The 17,424-nt window shown below is 42.1% G+C and overlaps 1 protein-coding gene across 1 annotated transcript in view; it reads left to right on the top strand.

Annotated features, from left to right (window-relative positions):
- The window catches only part of csmd2 (CUB and Sushi multiple domains 2), a 153,093-nt gene that overhangs the window by 34,617 nt on the left and 101,052 nt on the right, over nucleotides 1–17,424 (top strand). Inside the window, exons 4-5 of the mRNA XM_058046312.2 lie at nucleotides 6,966–7,160; nucleotides 11,462–11,669. Of these exons, the coding sequence (XP_057902295.2) occupies nucleotides 6,966–7,160; nucleotides 11,462–11,669 (403 nt within the window). The remainder of the gene's footprint in view (nucleotides 1–6,965; nucleotides 7,161–11,461; nucleotides 11,670–17,424) is intronic.

The raw sequence follows: 17,424 nt of genomic DNA, 5'->3' as shown, positions 1-17,424 counted from the left end.
GTCGTTGACCTCAGGCTGGGGCGAAGGTTCATTTTTCAGCAGGACAAGAGTGCTCTGGAGCAGGTTTTCATCCAGGATATCTCTATATATTGCTGCATTCATTTTTCCTTCTATCCTGACTAGTCTGCCAGTTCCTGCTGCTGAAAAACATCCCCACAGCATGATGCTGCCACCACCATGCTTCACTGTAGGGATGGTATTGGCCTGGTGATGAGCAGTGCCTGGTTTCCTCCAAACATGGCGCCTGGCATTCACACCAGAAAGTTCAATCTTTGTCTCATCAGACCAGAGAATTTTGTTTCTCATGGTCTGAGAGTCATTCAGGTGCTTTTTGGCAAATTCCAGACGGGCTGCCATGTTCCTTTTACTAAGGAGTGGCTTTCGTCTGGCCACTCTACCATACAGGCCTGATTGGTGGATTGCTGCAGAGATGGTTGTCCTTCTGGAAGGCTCTCCTCTCTCCACAGAGGAATGCTGGAGCTCTGACAGAGTGACCATCGGGGCCTTGGTCACCTCCCCTACTAAGGCCCTTCTTCCCCGATCGCTCAGTTTAGAAGGCCGGCCAGCTCTAGGAAGAGTCCTGGTGGTTCCAAACGTCTTCCATTTACGAATAATGGAGGCCTCCAGGCCACTGTGCTCATTGGGACCTTCAAAGCAGCAGAAATTTTTCTGTATCCTTCCCCAGATTTGTGCCTCAAGACAATCCTGTCTCGCAGGTCTACAGACAGTTCTTTTGACTTCATGCTTGGTGTTTGTGCTCTGACATGCACAGTCAACTGTGGGACCTTATATAGACAGTTATTATATTTCCAAATCATGTCCAATCAACTGAATTTACTGCAGGTGGACTCCAATTAAGCTGTAGAAAGATCTCAAGGATGATCAGAGGAAAAAAGATGCACCTGAGCTCAATTTTGAGCTTCATGGCAAAGGCTGTGAATACTTATGTAAATGTGATTTTTTTTGTTTTCTATTTTTAATAAATTCAAAAAAAGTAAAAAAAAAAAACTTTTTCACATTGTCATAATGGAGTATTTTGTGTAGAATTTTGAGGTAAGAGATTAAATTAATACAATTTGGAATGAGGCTGTAACATGACAAAATGTGGAAAAAGTGAAGCGCTGTGAATACTTTCCGGATGCACTGTAGTAGTCAGCCACATTTGCTTTGGGTTTATACAGCTGACACCCTTGTTAATGAAGTTGATTTGTTATGTTATTGTTTGGGTTTAGTTGAAGTAGGTGAACCTCCCCAAAGAGGTCTATATAGCAGATCCACTGCCCCAGCTTGGAAAGGACCCACGGGATTGAAGGCAATATGAACGCAATAATGCTGGTAAACTCTCTTTTCATCAATAAGGCTCCACAGCTCGGTGGGACCATAGTGACCATACACGATGTTCATGTAAGTGGAAAACGTCAGGTGCATTTATATACAGATACATGTGGTAAATATAGTCCTATAAGTGTGCTAGAACAAAGTTATTCAGTATGTTCATGATTGCCTGACTAATCTAACTACAGTTTAAACATTGACCGACTGCACTGTTATTGTTGAGCGCAATGTGCTTGGCTGGTTGGTAATTGCAAGATCAGTGGGAGACACAGTTTCTTTTTATTGGCTCATATGGTAGAGAAATCAAGTGAAACTCTGTCTCTACACGACGCTGCGTTGCCAGCTGTCATATGGGCAAAGCTTGCATTTAGTATAAAAAAGCAGATATTTTTAGGCGGACTTGAACTGCCAAAAACAAACCGACAAAAACAGATGTTTACTTTTGCACATGTCTGTGGAACCTGAATACATCCACTTGTCTTTTGTGTTTTGGAGGCTTCATGATGTTCCAAATTATGTTTGAGCTTGCAGATACAGTGCAGCCTCGGTTAACATACTGTCCTGGTTAGCCAGCAAATTCATGCCTTGGTTTGCATAAATTTTCCAGTTAGTGTACAATGTGGCACACATCTTGTCATGAATACAGTGTAAGTTCATCTGTGTTTTTATCACAAAATGATTCATACACAGTTTCCTCTTGGATTCATTTATTTTCCATGCAGTAGTCAAACGTCCAAGAAAATATGAGGCCCTCGTTCTCATACGTTAGCTACCATGTGTTGTTCAATTTTTTGTTGTTGTGTTTGCAATTTCCGTTACTATTTTTAGGTGAGAAACCAATTGGACCAACATTCTGTTCCATTTTCACATTAAAGCCCATTCTAGAGTAATTGAAATCAATTTGCAATTTGTTTCTGCTGCCCCCAAGTGACCAAAAACCATTACATGCACTTTCACCAATTTCCAGTTTACAAAATGGGAATTAATCACAAACCAATGAAGCTGAGGAAATGTCTGAGACAGTAATATGGTCATCAGGTCTTTTATATTCATCCATGCAGCTTAAATTGTCAGACTTTTCATACGATCTCCTGGTCATGGAACTAAGGTCACCTTTGACATTTTATACCACAATCAAACCCCAAAAATGTACATTTTACAACACAATTATAATACACGTGTACACATATCTCAGCTTGGCTTTCAGCCCTCTATGACGCTGGCATGATAGTAGACAAGATCATATTGTATTGCTTATTACTGAGCCAAGATCCATTATAGATTTAACACCATGATGCAATGTGGAACGGTCTGATTCTCACTAATTTACCGTAATATACCATAATGGCAAATGCCAGCACAGTCAATTAAAATCAAACTGATTGAAGCTCATAGGCCAAACCCGGTAATTCAGTCTGCACAGCTGTACTGGGTGGGAGGACAAAGCAGGAAAGTGTGAAATTTAAGGGAGTGGACAGGGTGGAGTGGAGGCATTGATCAGTCATTCCAATGTGCCTTTGCTCAGTGCAGTGATGCTTTTAACTTAATTAAGGAGACATAGTTAATAGGATGTCTATTGACATTCTGGTCTTCGTTAATGTGACAAAGACAGGGGTGTTTCTATATAACTGGTCGAAGGATTTTTGTCATAGGCCATAAACAATATGTTTGAAAGATGAATGCATCAAATTCCTCCACAAATTGGCATCTTAATTTTGCGCTAATGTTTGCAGGGTGTGTCTTTATAAACTCACTTTTCTATCTAATGATACAGTACCTCACAAAAGTGAATATGCCACTCACATTTCTGTAATCCGTCAATTACATACCTGCATAAATCAATCGATTAGAATGTTTTATTTTCTAAGGACGTATTTCATTAAATTACTATAATACATACGCTGCCTTAGTTTTTACAGTGTGAGCCTTCACTGTTTCCAAGGTAACCGGCAGAATGAGGGAGAGAGGCCTGACTGAGGGGTAAAGTAAGACAAAATACAAGCAAAAGTCATGCAGATTTCACCCAAACAGCTGGCGCTAATGAAGCCAGTGTCTCGTTGGTTGGTTCTGGTACAGTGGAACATCTTTCGGATTTTCGGATTTCTGTTGAATTGAGTGCCCAAAGTAAGCATCCATGGGTCGGTGACTTGGTGTCTGTGAAGAATGGATTGTGGTTCTTGTAGTGTTGGGACACTATAGACAGATTTTGGGTTGTGCTGGATTGTGGGGGTTATATCTTCATAGAATGCACACAGAACAATGAAAACCCAAATCTATGTTAGAAGAGCCTGCCCTTTTTGCTGCAAAAATGTTCCAAGTTGCCAGATAAAGATGAGAATTGCAAAAGTACAGGTTCCGAGAGGGGGAATGCTTTAACAGAGATGTTAAACAAACAGTGAGCCATCCCCTGACATCCTCCCTCCACTCATCACCAACATGTCTTCAATAAAAATAATAGTCTATTAATATTTTTAGGTGTCTGGAATGCATTAATTGGATTACAATTACTGTATTTCTTATAGGAAAAATGGATTGGGTTTATGTATGCGCCAAATGTATTTGAACTCGCACACTAACATGTACATTGTTCAGCAGGCAAATAACATGACTCGTCCTGTTTCTTTTTTAATACACAAGTCTATGTTGGCTCTATACAGATGATGCGATGATTGTGGCTTTCCTTGAGGCTTCCCTATCGGTCTCAGCATATGAGGTACATGTTCCCTAGTGCAACCATCATATCTCCATGATCTCTACATCTCACCTCAGCAGCCCTGTACATTGCGAGGCGCTGTTTTTTATTGAATTTGCTGTGCAAGGGAAATAAGGATATATCTGGCATACATTTTAGTGTGTGTGTGTGTGTGTGTAGACATATGTAAAACTTGCAAACCATAAGTCACCTAATGCATTGTGACGCATTACTTTTAGATGCATGCTTTGACATGTGGGCATAACACGATGATTTCATCACATTTTTAATTGATTCATCAAAATAAAATTTGAAGTTAAGTGATGTGAGGCTCAACGCCCTTTGTCCGGCCACCCCGTGTGCATGGAGAAACCAGGCATTGATTGAATTACTGCTTGTCAGTGCAAAATCTGACCATTGAGCTAATGCAGCTGAATGCGTGTCGAGATCAATCTTGCAATGCCATTCAAACGCATAGCTGGAAGGAGAGGAAGGAAAGCCAGGGTGGCATTTATTTATTCAGTCTTGAATCCAAAGGGCCTGCATATATACATATATCCAATTGTTACACATTACAAAGCATTTGGAAGCAATGGTAAAGTGATTTGTTTTCTCAGTTGAGAAGACAGTTGAGGAACTTTTTCAACGAGAAGAGACCATCACTCTTGTAAAGGTCAAAGGTCATCCTATGTGGCCATTTTCATTCTGGCCAAGTTGCCAGCAATAAGAGGGAATAGGAACGAGGGGAAAGGGAAGGAATAAAGATGTGATGAATAGGAAAGTTCCTATACTGTGTGTGTGCGTGTGTGTGTGCGTGTGCACACAGGCACTTGATCACCTTTGCATGGCCTGCTCGGTGCGCTCTAGACAGGGATGCCTTGATGGACGAGGAGCATTCTTTGCCATCTCAGCAAGAGGAAGCACGTAAAGTGTCTTGACCCCAGGGACGAGCCGAGTCACTGTCTCCCATCCGAGTGAATTATGTAGCTGCCATGACAAACACCTCAGCCCCCCAAGGAGGAACAACGGGGCTGAAATCTAAAAGCACAAGAATTCAGACCCTTTTGGATGCAATGAAACAACACGCAGGGTGTAAAAGTATTTTAATGTAGAATGAGTTAAGGCCATCCTGCTAATTCTTTGGGTTTTTTTTCCACTATTTTTCCCCGTTCAATGGTAGCTCTTTGGCTGAGAAATTATTCATAGACTAACCAAAGCCTCTTTTGTCATAATTAATAGTTCCACCTGTATATTGTGCTGTTGTGCAATAACATTTGATATGCCAAACACACGGTGTCCTTGTGTAAATGCTAATTGTGTTATGATGGAGGAGAAGCTGTGATAATAAGACGCTGTTTGGTCAAAACACAGACTGCATCACAGAGCGGGCTGAAAAGGACACTAGATTACTATGACAACACATCATCAGTAGGATAAAACTAACCTGTCTAAACCCAATTCACATTTCCTAGTGTAGAGAATGTATGAACTGTAGCCAAAAACACTGTAAAGTCTTACTTTCATTTGCAATGCACTCTGGACAATTAATTTCATCTTAATACATGATAAGGACATGAACACAATTCCTTCACTGAGTTATGCAAACTACAGGATTGTAGGAATACCATCCATCCATCCATTCGGGTCACAAAGGAATACCCTCCTGCCACCAAATATAACAATATAGATCCATCCGTTTTCTATATTGTATTGCCCTCATTAGGGTCATCCCATCTGACTTAGGGTAAGAGGCGGGGTGCACATGGACTGTTTGCCAGCTAATCACAAGACACATACAGACAAACAACCAAAATTATGGAACAAAACTACGAGGGCTGCAGTGGTGTTGAGTGAAGCCATGAGGCCATAAGGAAAAACACAGAGAGCATTGGAGAGAAGCTAGTTTAGAGAAGGAAAGCGTAGCATGTAAGCACGAAAGGTTGAAAACATGGGACTCAACACTGAGAAACAATCTGGCAACTGCAAACTGCAGTTTGCGTATTAATTGGACGCAAATGTATTTACCAGTGTCTTACTTGCACTGCCTAATCCCAGTGAGATGCAACGTTGGGTGAAAATATGTCTGAGATCTGTCCTTGTTGGATACTGTTGGAGGGCAAATGCTCAACACAAACAAAACTAAGCGGCGTGACTTGGAGTGACTGCTGCTCCTCATAATGTAGTTCTATAAAAGTCACTTTCAAAAGCCTTTCTGTGTGTTAAAGATGATTAAATATCATGAAATGGACATGACCAAACAAGCCTGTGCTACCAAGATGACCAAAGAGCCTCTCAGAAACAAACCATTTGTGATGCATTCTAATGCTGAAAGGATTTGAACTGGTAGTGAGTGCGGTGTGGGTGCAATGCCAATAAACTGTAACGGCGTCCAAGTCATTCTGTCCTCTACTGAGTCCCTGCTGAGATACAGAGTTGCATCCAAAGTCCAGCACATGCTCTGGCCAGCTCTCTTGCTTTGTGTGTGTGGGGCCGCACGGGACTAAAGTCGCAATACACACTTTTGTACAAATAACTCTTCTGGCCGTGCTCTCTAAAGACCTTGTGTTCGGCCTGCTATGAAACCATCTTCCTCGTAAAATAGGCACAGCCATTCTGCAATTATGTACCCACTGACTGCAGAGAACGCTGCAATGACGTGCCTTTTACTAGAATATGGAACGGAGACGAGGTCCAAGCTTGGCTGGACCCTCCTTTACTTTAAACTCAATTTGCATAAAAACACATAATTACCCAAGGTCAACACAAAGATGACTTATTTGCATGTGAGAATTAGTGGTCGAGAGGAGACAGTCAATTTTGCATTAATGAGCGACTGGCTGATGGTAATGTGCAGCTATCACCATCGGAATGTTTGCATCCCATTGCCAACGATGTTGCTTAAAGGAATATAACAATGTTGCCTCTTTGTTTCCTGCAGCTTTGCCCAGCTACACGTGTGGTAATCCTGGGTTGCTTCTCAACGGCCATCAACAAGGGTCCACGTTCAACATCGGAGACAAAATACGCTACAGCTGCAACACAGGCTACGTATTGGAGGGTCATACCACCTTGTCCTGCCTCGCCACTTCAGCTGGAACTGCTGCATGGGATTTCCCCCTTCCCTACTGCAGAGGTATTGGCGGCATTGTGTACAATTTAGTCAGATTTTGTAAAAAAAAAAAAATAATTAACACCATTGGTAAAATTCAGACAATTGCATAATTTGTCTTGTGGAGTTTGGTATAGCAGGACTCTTTCTTAATCAATACATCCATCCATTTTCTATGCTGCTTATTCTCATTGGGGTTGTGGGGTTATGCTGGAGCCTATCCCAAATGACTTTGGGCAAGAGTCGAGGTACACCCTGGACTGGTGGCCAGCCAATCACAGGGCACATATAGACAAACAACCATTCGCACTCACATTCATACCTATGGACAATTTGGAGTCACCAATTAACCTAACATGTTTTTTGAATGTGGGAGGAAACCGTAGTCTCCTAGCTGTGTGGCCTGCGTGCTAACCACTCATCCACCGTGCAGCCCCATAAACTTTCATAAATTGTAAAAAAAAAAAAATTAATATTGTAAACTACTGCTTTTACACTGTTAGTATTAACAAATAAATTGTAAAAACATCCTGAGCATTTAATTGGCCTCTTGGTCTGAAATGAACTCCAGAAATCAAATACGTTTTGCACTGCATTATCAATTTACACTCATAGCAACTAAGAGTGTAAACATTATAGTCTGTTTGCCCGCTGTTGCATTTTATTCTCCTGGTGATGGGTGGGGGACCTTTTCGGTTGTGCCCTGTGCTTATACTGATATCTTATTTAGCATGACAGGACCTCATATGTTTGCTCCCAGTCAGGCGCACATGCCAGTTGTCCCTCCTCACAGTCAGACAACCCCCCCTGCAGCAACAACACCTGCCAGTTTGGACCGTCTGACCCACGTTGACACCATTTTTTTCTTTCTTTTTGGGGGACATGGTTCACTATAGGCGATTATGCTGCAATCAATCATCCTTGTAGAAGCTCTCACTTTGCATGTATTTAAATCCATGCACACGTGGATCAGAGTATCACCAGTGATGGGTTGTGTCAGTGTGCCTGCTGAGCGGGGAGCTCAGACACTGAGCCATCTGCATCCAGGCCAGGAGTCAGGAAGCCCACACATGAGCGCACATGGCCGGCAGACACACACACACACACCCACACCAGAACATGCCTGTACAATGCAAAATCAGATTGCATGCATTTTAATAATACTTCTTCGCAATGAATTCGTTTTTGCATCGACGTGTCATTTTTTTCTCCCCACCTTTGTTTATAATTCACCACCAGCTTGCCATTTAGAACCCAAATCTGCTATTTCATTTTCCTCAACAATGCTCAGCCAGACTCCTCGGGCACTCAAGGATGTGATTTTTGTCACCTCCTCAGCCAAAATTACATACACGTTGTAGAAGCTGGCAATTTCTCTGGTGATTAATTCAAGTTTCCCAGTAGCACATAAAATCCTACATGTACGCCTGAAGGCATCTCCTCAATGCATAAGAGAATTCTTAATGACACTCCAGTTTCCACGCAGTGCAGAGCCCACAATCTGCTGTTCGGAGCAGCCTGCCAAACGCTTTTGCGCCATTCGGGCAGTTGACCTATAATTGAGGAGAAGCCATTGATGGCATTTAATGACTAATATGGTGTTCTCTGGCTTTGATTTAGTGTTTGCTTGGTGTAAACATACACCCATACTCAATTGACTATTTATGAGGTCGTCCAATATACAGTTATATCTTGGGCAACGTCTGCCCTGGTTAGCGCATGTTTTGGTTAACAGTCAAAATTTGAGCTAAAATTTTCCCACTTGTTTAGCGGCCAAAATACTGTGATTGGCTGCTGACCTGTTCACAGTGTACCCCGCCTGCCGCCCCAAGTCAACTGGGATAGTTTCCAGCATACCCCGGTGACGCTAGTGAGGATAAGCGGCATAAAAGATAAATGGATGTATGCAGCATATCTGTTTAGTAAATTTATATTTTTCTAAAAGTTCAAGTCAATCATTTTTTTTTATTTTTGGCAGCGAGTATGTATGAATGCATTTTGAGCAAAAGCACCCTCCTATATTCATTCTTACCATGGTACTCAAAGGAACTGAAGTAGCTTTCCCCCCTTTCTGGAGAACCATGAAATCCTAAGTGACTGGCAGAAAATATGCAACCATAGGAAGCATTCTGACATCTACAGTTGGAGACAAGAGAATGTGTCTCTGCTCCCTTCAGATGTAGGACTTTGCATTGGTTTCTGATGATTATACGGTGTCTCTTTTAGTTTTCAGCATCCATATGGAGCTTGCTTTGGCTAGTGGCAGCTGCAAAATAGAGAGAACAATACAGAGGTGAAGTTTGGAGTCAGATGCTTCCCTTCAAGTGTAGAGAAACCAGCTTGTGTGGAATTTCAATGCTCTCCCTCATCTTTTCCTCCGCCTGCTGTCATCCTCTCGCCGTCACTCCCATGCACTGCAGCGATCAACCGTCACCCCTCCCACCATATCTGCCTTTCGTCATTCCCCCAAAGCCTTCACTTCTCGCTCACCCGTCCTGGCATGTCACCTGTCTTCTCCTTCTTCTGTCTCGGTTTCCCTCCCATTTAAGTTCACACCTCACAGGTTTCCGCTTGTCTCTACACTCTCTTGCCCTCCCTTGGGGGGTTGCCGTGGTGACAGGTAGGATGGATGACAGACAGATCTAGCCGGCCACCCACTGATGAGCCCCACACTAGATTGACGGGGGGAAGTGTCATGTTGGGGCATTTTGTGACATACATATACATCTTTATTATTATTATTAACATGTCAGTAGTGCTTATGATACTCAATACAAGAAATTGCCTTTTTAAATGATAATTTTATAGGTGGGTTTCATATGTGTATGTACATATATTTATATATGTATGTATTTAAATGCGTCTTTCAAATAGTCTCACACAGACAAGAGCTGCTTTAATGAACACAAATCTGAATTAATAAGGTTGTAATTATGTCTCCCCATGTTGCATCATGTTTCATCATGCATTCTAATCCATCTCCTTGCACATTTTTTTTTTAAATCAATTTGCTTCTCTCTGCCCTACATTGAACATTTAAGGAACAACATGCTCAAGTATTTGTGTCCCACTAAGATCATTTTCCACCAGGAAAAAAAAAATATGCAAAAAAATCAAGGCAATCTGTGTTTAAGCAAGTGAGCAGCGCTGGTGCCGCTGCAAAAAGACATGTTTGATGGCGGCTTGCTCAAATTTTAGAGAAAAGTGATTATCAGTCCCCTTAAGGTGTGTAACAGATTTATTGATGCTTAAAGTTACAGTGGGTGTTTTGTAGAACGCTGACTTATGGGGTCAAGATTTGGGGTTTAATGTAGTGAATGTATCAGAAAAATAAGTGCAGTGAACGTTTTTCACATGACCATAAACACAACAACAAATGAAACACAATGAACTATTTTATTTGTCATTTTTCACCTGCTGGACAACCCTGACTAACCATTTGGAAATGATACAGAATGTATTTTGGATCCTGATGCTAATTTTATTTGAAGCAGGATCATGCACAAATGACTTAACCAGTTCCCATAAAACTTTGTGGAGGGCTGGCGTTTGGGGAAAAGGAGAAGGCATAAAACGTTTCAGTGGATACATTAATTTTACTCACAATGTCCAATAAAGTATAGTAGCATGTCCCCTTCATTTCTCTGTACATAATGCTTAGATGGACTTTCTGTATGGATCTGTGCTTTGAAGAGATTCAAGGCTGTTTCCTTAGTTACCAGACTTCATTTGAGAAAGAAAACGGTTCTTTTTGTTGTTGTTCTTCTTATTGTCCCTCATCACACCGCACTTAGAATTTTGTGTTTTCACTCTGGTATGGTTTTTCAAAATAAATTAATGCATAATCAGAACTTTTTCATAGTTGACTATGGTGTATTATTAAGTCAAATAGTAAATGAAGTAACATCCAAATCCAAGGCATTCGGAAGACTCATGTTCGGTGAGACACACAGGAACCAGACTTGATCACTGAAACAACAGTCTTCCATTGCATTTCAGCTCTGAACCCCTGATGTCACTTCCTGTCGGAGCCCCACCAAAAGACTTTTACATCAACTCATTTGAGCTTGTCTTATGCATGTCTTCAATGGCTCTCCCATATTGCACAATATGAGTTTAAAGGTTATTATAGGGTTGTTACTTCATGTTTAGAGCACTCTAATAATGTTAAACATATTTAGAAGCATATAAACAGGTTCTCTACCTACAAAAATTTTATTTATAATTAGGAATCCTACTTCACTTATTGCCAAATTTAACCAATTATTTGCCCCAACAAGATATTGTTGTACTGTTTAACAATTTATTTCTCCTCCTCTTTACAGCGGACGACGGGTGTGGAGGTACACTTCGAGGACAGAGTGGGGTGATCACCACTCCCAATTATCCTGCTGAGTACCACAATAATGCTGACTGCACTTGGACCGTGCTAGCCGAGCCAGGAGACACCATCGCCCTGGTCTTCTCTGACTTTCAGCTGGAGGACGACTACGACCTGCTGGAGGTCAGCGGCACGGAGGGTTCGTCGCAGTGGTGAGTTGTCAGCATTTCTTTCATTGACTGAGACGGCACTGAGCTCGGGATGATGTGTGGTTTTTAAATGGGGAGGAGGTCATGGCGCTTGTTTTATTTGGACACAAGTTACATTAATTATTACATTAAAATGTCTGAAAAGGAGTAGTGAGAAGCAGAGCTTAATCAATCTTCACTTCCTGTGTTTAAACTTGACGACTGTCCACATGAGAGAGACAAGAGAGAATGTGTAATAATAGCTACAGTAGGTTGGTTTGTATTAACTGAAGTCGAATCAATTAAGAGATTGTTCAGTTAGTTGCAGGGGGTATTCTGAAAACGAAAACAAACAAACATAAGAATCATTGCCTATGCCTGTCACAGCTTTCTCCCATTAGTGTGTATCATGTGAAATGTGGGTTTAAATTGCCATTGTCATTCATACACACACACACACACTCACACACGTTTATCCTTTCAATTAGTCAGTGTACAACAACACACATGCTCAGCTCTAACGATGAAGAGCTAGGATATCATGGTGTCAGCGTGGTCCTCTTACCATCTGTGGCAGCTCCCACTCATGATGACAACACTCTCAGCACAGGAAGTAATTAGCAAGCTCGACGCATATAGACAAAGAAGTCGTATGCATGGATGCGGCCATCAAACAATGCAGGTATGCATCAAGAGCTTTTCTTTAAACTAGGAAAGACAATTGAAGTCAGCGTCATAAGCAGAAACCCGGACAATAGACTCAGTTGGTAGTTCCGCATAAACACTTCCTTGAGAGAACTGTATCAACTATCCCACAACAAAGGATTGTTCGATATGAAAGTCACTTTGAATGACGGCCTGGAGTTTTGAGATACTTCCCAGACTCCCTGAGGTGGAAAGTGCTTCTTTTGCGCATTCGACAATGTCATCAGCCTATTGTCCTAGTCTTTGATTTGTTTTCCGTTTCTGTGTTGTGTTGGGGCATCCAAATCTCCACAGAGCCTTCCAACTCTGTGGTAGATGTTTGCGTGGGTGTTTGTAGTGATGCACCTGTGGAATTGATTCACGGTCTTGAAAAGAAAGTGAAACTAGTGAGAAACCAGCAACACGGGAGACATACTGTATCTGTAAAAGTTTCAGCTGGTGGATGTTGGGACACCTTTCACTCCTCTACTACAAATGCTTGATAGGGTTACCTATCAGCTGGTTGTCATTGCAATGTGGCCCAGTTTTGGAGAGAAGGGGCTCATACCATCAATTTTCCTCCACTTATCCGGGTCGCGGGACAGCAGTCTCAGTCGGGAAGCTCAGACTTCCTGGTCCCCAGCCACGTCCTCCAGTTCCACTGGGAGGACACCAAGGCATTCCCAGGCCAGCTGTGAGGCATAATCCCCCTAGCGTGTCCTGGGTCTGTCCCGGGGCCTTTTCCCGGCTTCGTATGCCCGAAACACCTCACCAGGGAGACGTTCGGACTAGACGCCTGAGCCACCTCAACTGGCCCCTCTCGATGTGAAGGAGAAGCGGCTCTACTCTGAGCCCCTCCAGGATGAGTGAGCTCCTCACCCTATTATTATTATTATCTTTTCTGCTTCCTTCTGTATGGTCACCTACATTACACACAGCTATAGAAATCTTCATCACATAGCTTGTCCTCTTACATTGTAGTTTACCACACAAACCCATGCTTTGATTGACAGCCCTGCAGAGTTAGGATTCAGAAAAGGCAGCAGGCAGTCTTCAGAAATATGCATGCGGATTAAGCGTCACAGTGGAAAGGTCTTGCAAAAAAGAAAGAAATTCCAGTTCCTCCTCCACAAGGAATTACCCTAATAGATCTTTGTGAGTGCTGCTCGCCCAGGGGAATGCATTCCTCTACAATTGCATTGTTTGCATCCATATTGATTTTCTCCCCCATCTCCGTCCACTTTAAGGCAATGTAAATACCCAACACTCGCCAATTGCCAGATACTCATTCGCCCATTTGCGTCTAAGTGGAACTCACATATATTTGACTTATTTTTTTTGGTTTTGGGTAGCACTTTGTTTTGCAAAGCGCCCTAATGCACTTGCATCTTCGAACATTGCTTGAGATGTTAAAAGCAAGTCAGTCTTTCAGCACTGCAAAATAGAGATAAGGAAGCGCTTGTCGGAAGTTAAGACAAAAAAAGTAAATTGTTCTTGTTTGTGCATCCTTTGACTTCTTTTTAAACCTAACCCTGCTGGTTCACGACTGTGACATGTAGTGAGCGTGTGGATGGCCCCTGCTTTGCTGATGTGTCTCACTCTTGGGGGGGTAACTTCAATCTCTGTGTGTGTGTGCGTGAGTGAGAGAGAGAGACATTGTTGTTGGAAAGCACTGCTATGTATTGATTGTTTGTTTAGTTGACTCACCTGAGTGATTGAGCAGTCTCTGGAACAGCTTTTAACTTCCCGGAGATTATTTGGGTTTGGAGCTAAAGCAATATCAATACATATCATTTTTTTGGAGATAAAAGCCTCAACTTTTTGTTTTGAGTCCCTTAGGTCTGAGGTTTTGATTTATTGCAGCCCAAACACTGCTGGTTATATATTTGTGTCAAATCACTATAGCCGTCTGTTCGCTTTTCCTGCGTTTAAAAATGGCCATTTCAGCATTTAAATAAGCAGTCTGAGCATCAGCACAGCAGACAGCGATACTTTCCGTACATGTGCTTAAATGGATGCTGCTGTGTAGTAGTGGATGGAGTTCATGTTGGTTATGCTGTGAGATGTTTCTCATAACGTCGACTTGTGGGATTGGAAGCACTTTGCTTCAGAGCCTTGCTGGTAATTCAATCCTGTATCACGAGTCCAGTCACGTCGACAAGGGGCTAGACTGTGCTGTGGCGTTTCTGCCTCTCTCCCGCTCTCTCGACCATGTGCGTGTCATAAAGCATCTGAGCGAATCGTTTGGTCTGATTGTCTAATGAAAGTCTATACACTTTCATTACATATTCTATAGTCATTTACTCTAAGTGGTGCTCTCATCATGAAAGTGAACGTATTATCCGAGACAAAAGTAAACTAATAGTGAGTTGTGTTTATTGCGTTGGTTAAACTCCTGCAGGCCGCAGATCAAGATAATACAGTTGTTGCTGTGCATTATTTAAGTCTAAGCTGGCGGATGAGTGACTACTGGATCCGCAGTTTTAATCAGAACTATTCCAACATGTTTGGGACACTCTCTTAATTGAATTGACATTATTTGTTATGGAAAACTTAATATGGTTGGAGTGTGTTTCAGTGCTAACCGAGGTTCCACTGTATGTAAGTTTTCCAACAACAACCCCAATCCTTGAAAGAGGTCTCTAGTCACTTTTTTGTTTTGCTGTGTCAGCGTTCATACATCTAAAACTATAGTTTGGCCCATCAGTCTGCGCTCGAGCAATGGATCAATAGCTGTCGTCACCAGTCTGCCCACCGATGCCCCTCAAAGCCTATTTGTCTGAGTAAAGATTTATTAGCAGCAGCTGTTGCTTGAGGACTCAATCTGCAACGTGTCATCAATCAACAATGTTATCTCCAAAACCTTGTGCCTTGCTGCAGATTGGCTCATCTCAGACCTTCAACACTTTGATGCATTTTCTCTCATTGTCATTGCTCATGGTGTAAAACTGCACAGTGATGGGGAGAAGTGAAATAGACATATAGGTTGGCAAAATGAGCTATCATCAACTTTAGAAACTTGCTCTGTTCCTGCCAATACGAGACCAGTTAGGCCACAACGGTTGGGTAGGCTGGCAACGCCTGATTAACATCCATTATTAATTACCGTTGATCATCTGTGTTTTGTTAAGAAACAGCAGGAGCGGAAATTTAGTCAGTGATGTTTAGTCTAAAGGGTAAACTGGCTCCCCTGAGGCACGCAGTCTGGATCGCCAAGTGTCTGTGTAAGCATGTGTAGCCATGTGTTACCATCAACCTTTATTCCAGCAAGAGCGAGAGAACACGCAGAGGTTAAAGGCAATGGACCACATCACTGGGTCTCTTTAGGTGTGTTTACGTGGCACCACTGGGATGCCATCTATCACTTTTAACAGCCCTCCGCATAAGCTTAAAAAGCATACCGACACCTTGGAAATAACTACTTTATGGACACATACACAGCATGATTTAGTTGGAGATGGAATAAGAAGTTCAAGACTGAATCTCAAAACTCACAATGCAGTTTTCCGTATGAGATATCTAAACCACATGGGCTTCTATGGGAGTGTCTTCAGTCCAGGCACTCTGGTTTTGTCCCGAAAATGCATCATTCTTTGTATTAAATATTCCAATACAGGAGGTAGAGTGGGTTCTTGGATTGTTGAGACATTTCACCCACACCCACTAGATCGGGAGGATAAGTACATTTTGCTGTGCATTGTACATATAACAAATACTTTCATCAAAGAAATATCTTTGTTTACAAGTTTAAATGATGGTTTTATGCCGCGTATACCCAATAATGATTGTTTTGTGATGATGATAATAGTCGATGCAATGCGAGAGTGCCTTGCAATTAAACAGTAACATTAATTAGCTAATAAAAGTCAGTAAGCCAGCCTGAAAAGCACTTTGCGGAGATTAAAGAGCAAGTGCAGGAAAACTTAGATGTTTTGACTGTAGCAAGGTTCACTAGTTCCTCTGTGAAAACACCCCAACGTCTTTCGGAGCAGACAAATCTGTGTTCAAATAAATGTTAACATCTTCAGTGTGCAACCATGCTGCAGTAACAGCAGAACATCATCCTGTCCCAGGGCTTTCCCCAGAGATCACCAAGATGTCACAGTCTGATCTGGGTCACCGCTCAGCCACAACATTTATTTATTTTTTGTCAACCCTCTACTTTTCACAGAATAACCTAAACACAAACACATCAACAGTACGGCACGTAAGAAGTCGTCCATCTTGGAGAGTAACCTAACTTGACAACAGCAGCCAAGGGCGTCGGACATTCCACCTTCTTGCCAACTCAAATCATTTAGTTTATGTCAAATTCATTTGCTTTGGGATGATATTAATAAAGGGCTGTGAGGGACCGTAAGAGAGGCCGAGAGTTGCATAGATTTTTTTTTAACTTGTTTGTCTTGAACTGATTGGACATGAGTCATGGCTACCTTTTGGATCCACATGACTCATATAGAGGGAGTCCTCCTACATGCCCATTATCATCAAATATCACCGACGGATGTGCTTTGTTGCTTCTTAGGTATTTATCTGCATAGTCTGTGCAAGCGCAGGACTGGTTTGTCAGTTGGGTTTTGTGTGTGCAGTCTTCCCACTCATCACTTTTTTATATGAGGTGACATCCAGGCCAACCTGAATATATTTACAGAGCAACCTTTATGAACTCCAGTGAACGTGCCTTGACCGGCAATTACCGGTGCTGCACGCCACCGTGCCTCCCATAAAAACTCTTTTCAACTGCATCAATACACGTGGGAAGCCCAAGGGTGACAGGTAGCGTCGGCCGTCGGTACGGAAGGGTGCACTGTTGAACTTTTAGAGGTGACAGTAGTGAAATGTCCTAATGGATACCACTACGTCAGGTAGAGTATCTCACAAAAGGGAGTACAGTGTATAAAAATAGCCCACAATAAGTGAAATAGACAAAGTAGCCAACTTCGTCTGTTTACAATTATTAGGTTTTAAGGTTGCAAAACCTTCACTATACACTTTTCTCTTACTATTGTATCACATTTGTCTCTTGTTTTAACACAATATTCGTTTGAATTTTAATGATCAATCTTTGAGTACCATTTGATTATCTCTGGGGCGA

Source organism: Doryrhamphus excisus, linkage group LG7 (assembly GCF_037039965.1).
Source record: "Doryrhamphus excisus strain RoL-2023G ecotype Guam linkage group LG7, RoL_Dexc_Guam_v1.1, whole genome shotgun sequence".
Taxonomy (NCBI): Eukaryota; Metazoa; Chordata; class Actinopteri; order Syngnathiformes; family Syngnathidae; genus Doryrhamphus; species Doryrhamphus excisus.
This window is presented reverse-complemented; position numbering and strand designations above follow the sequence as displayed.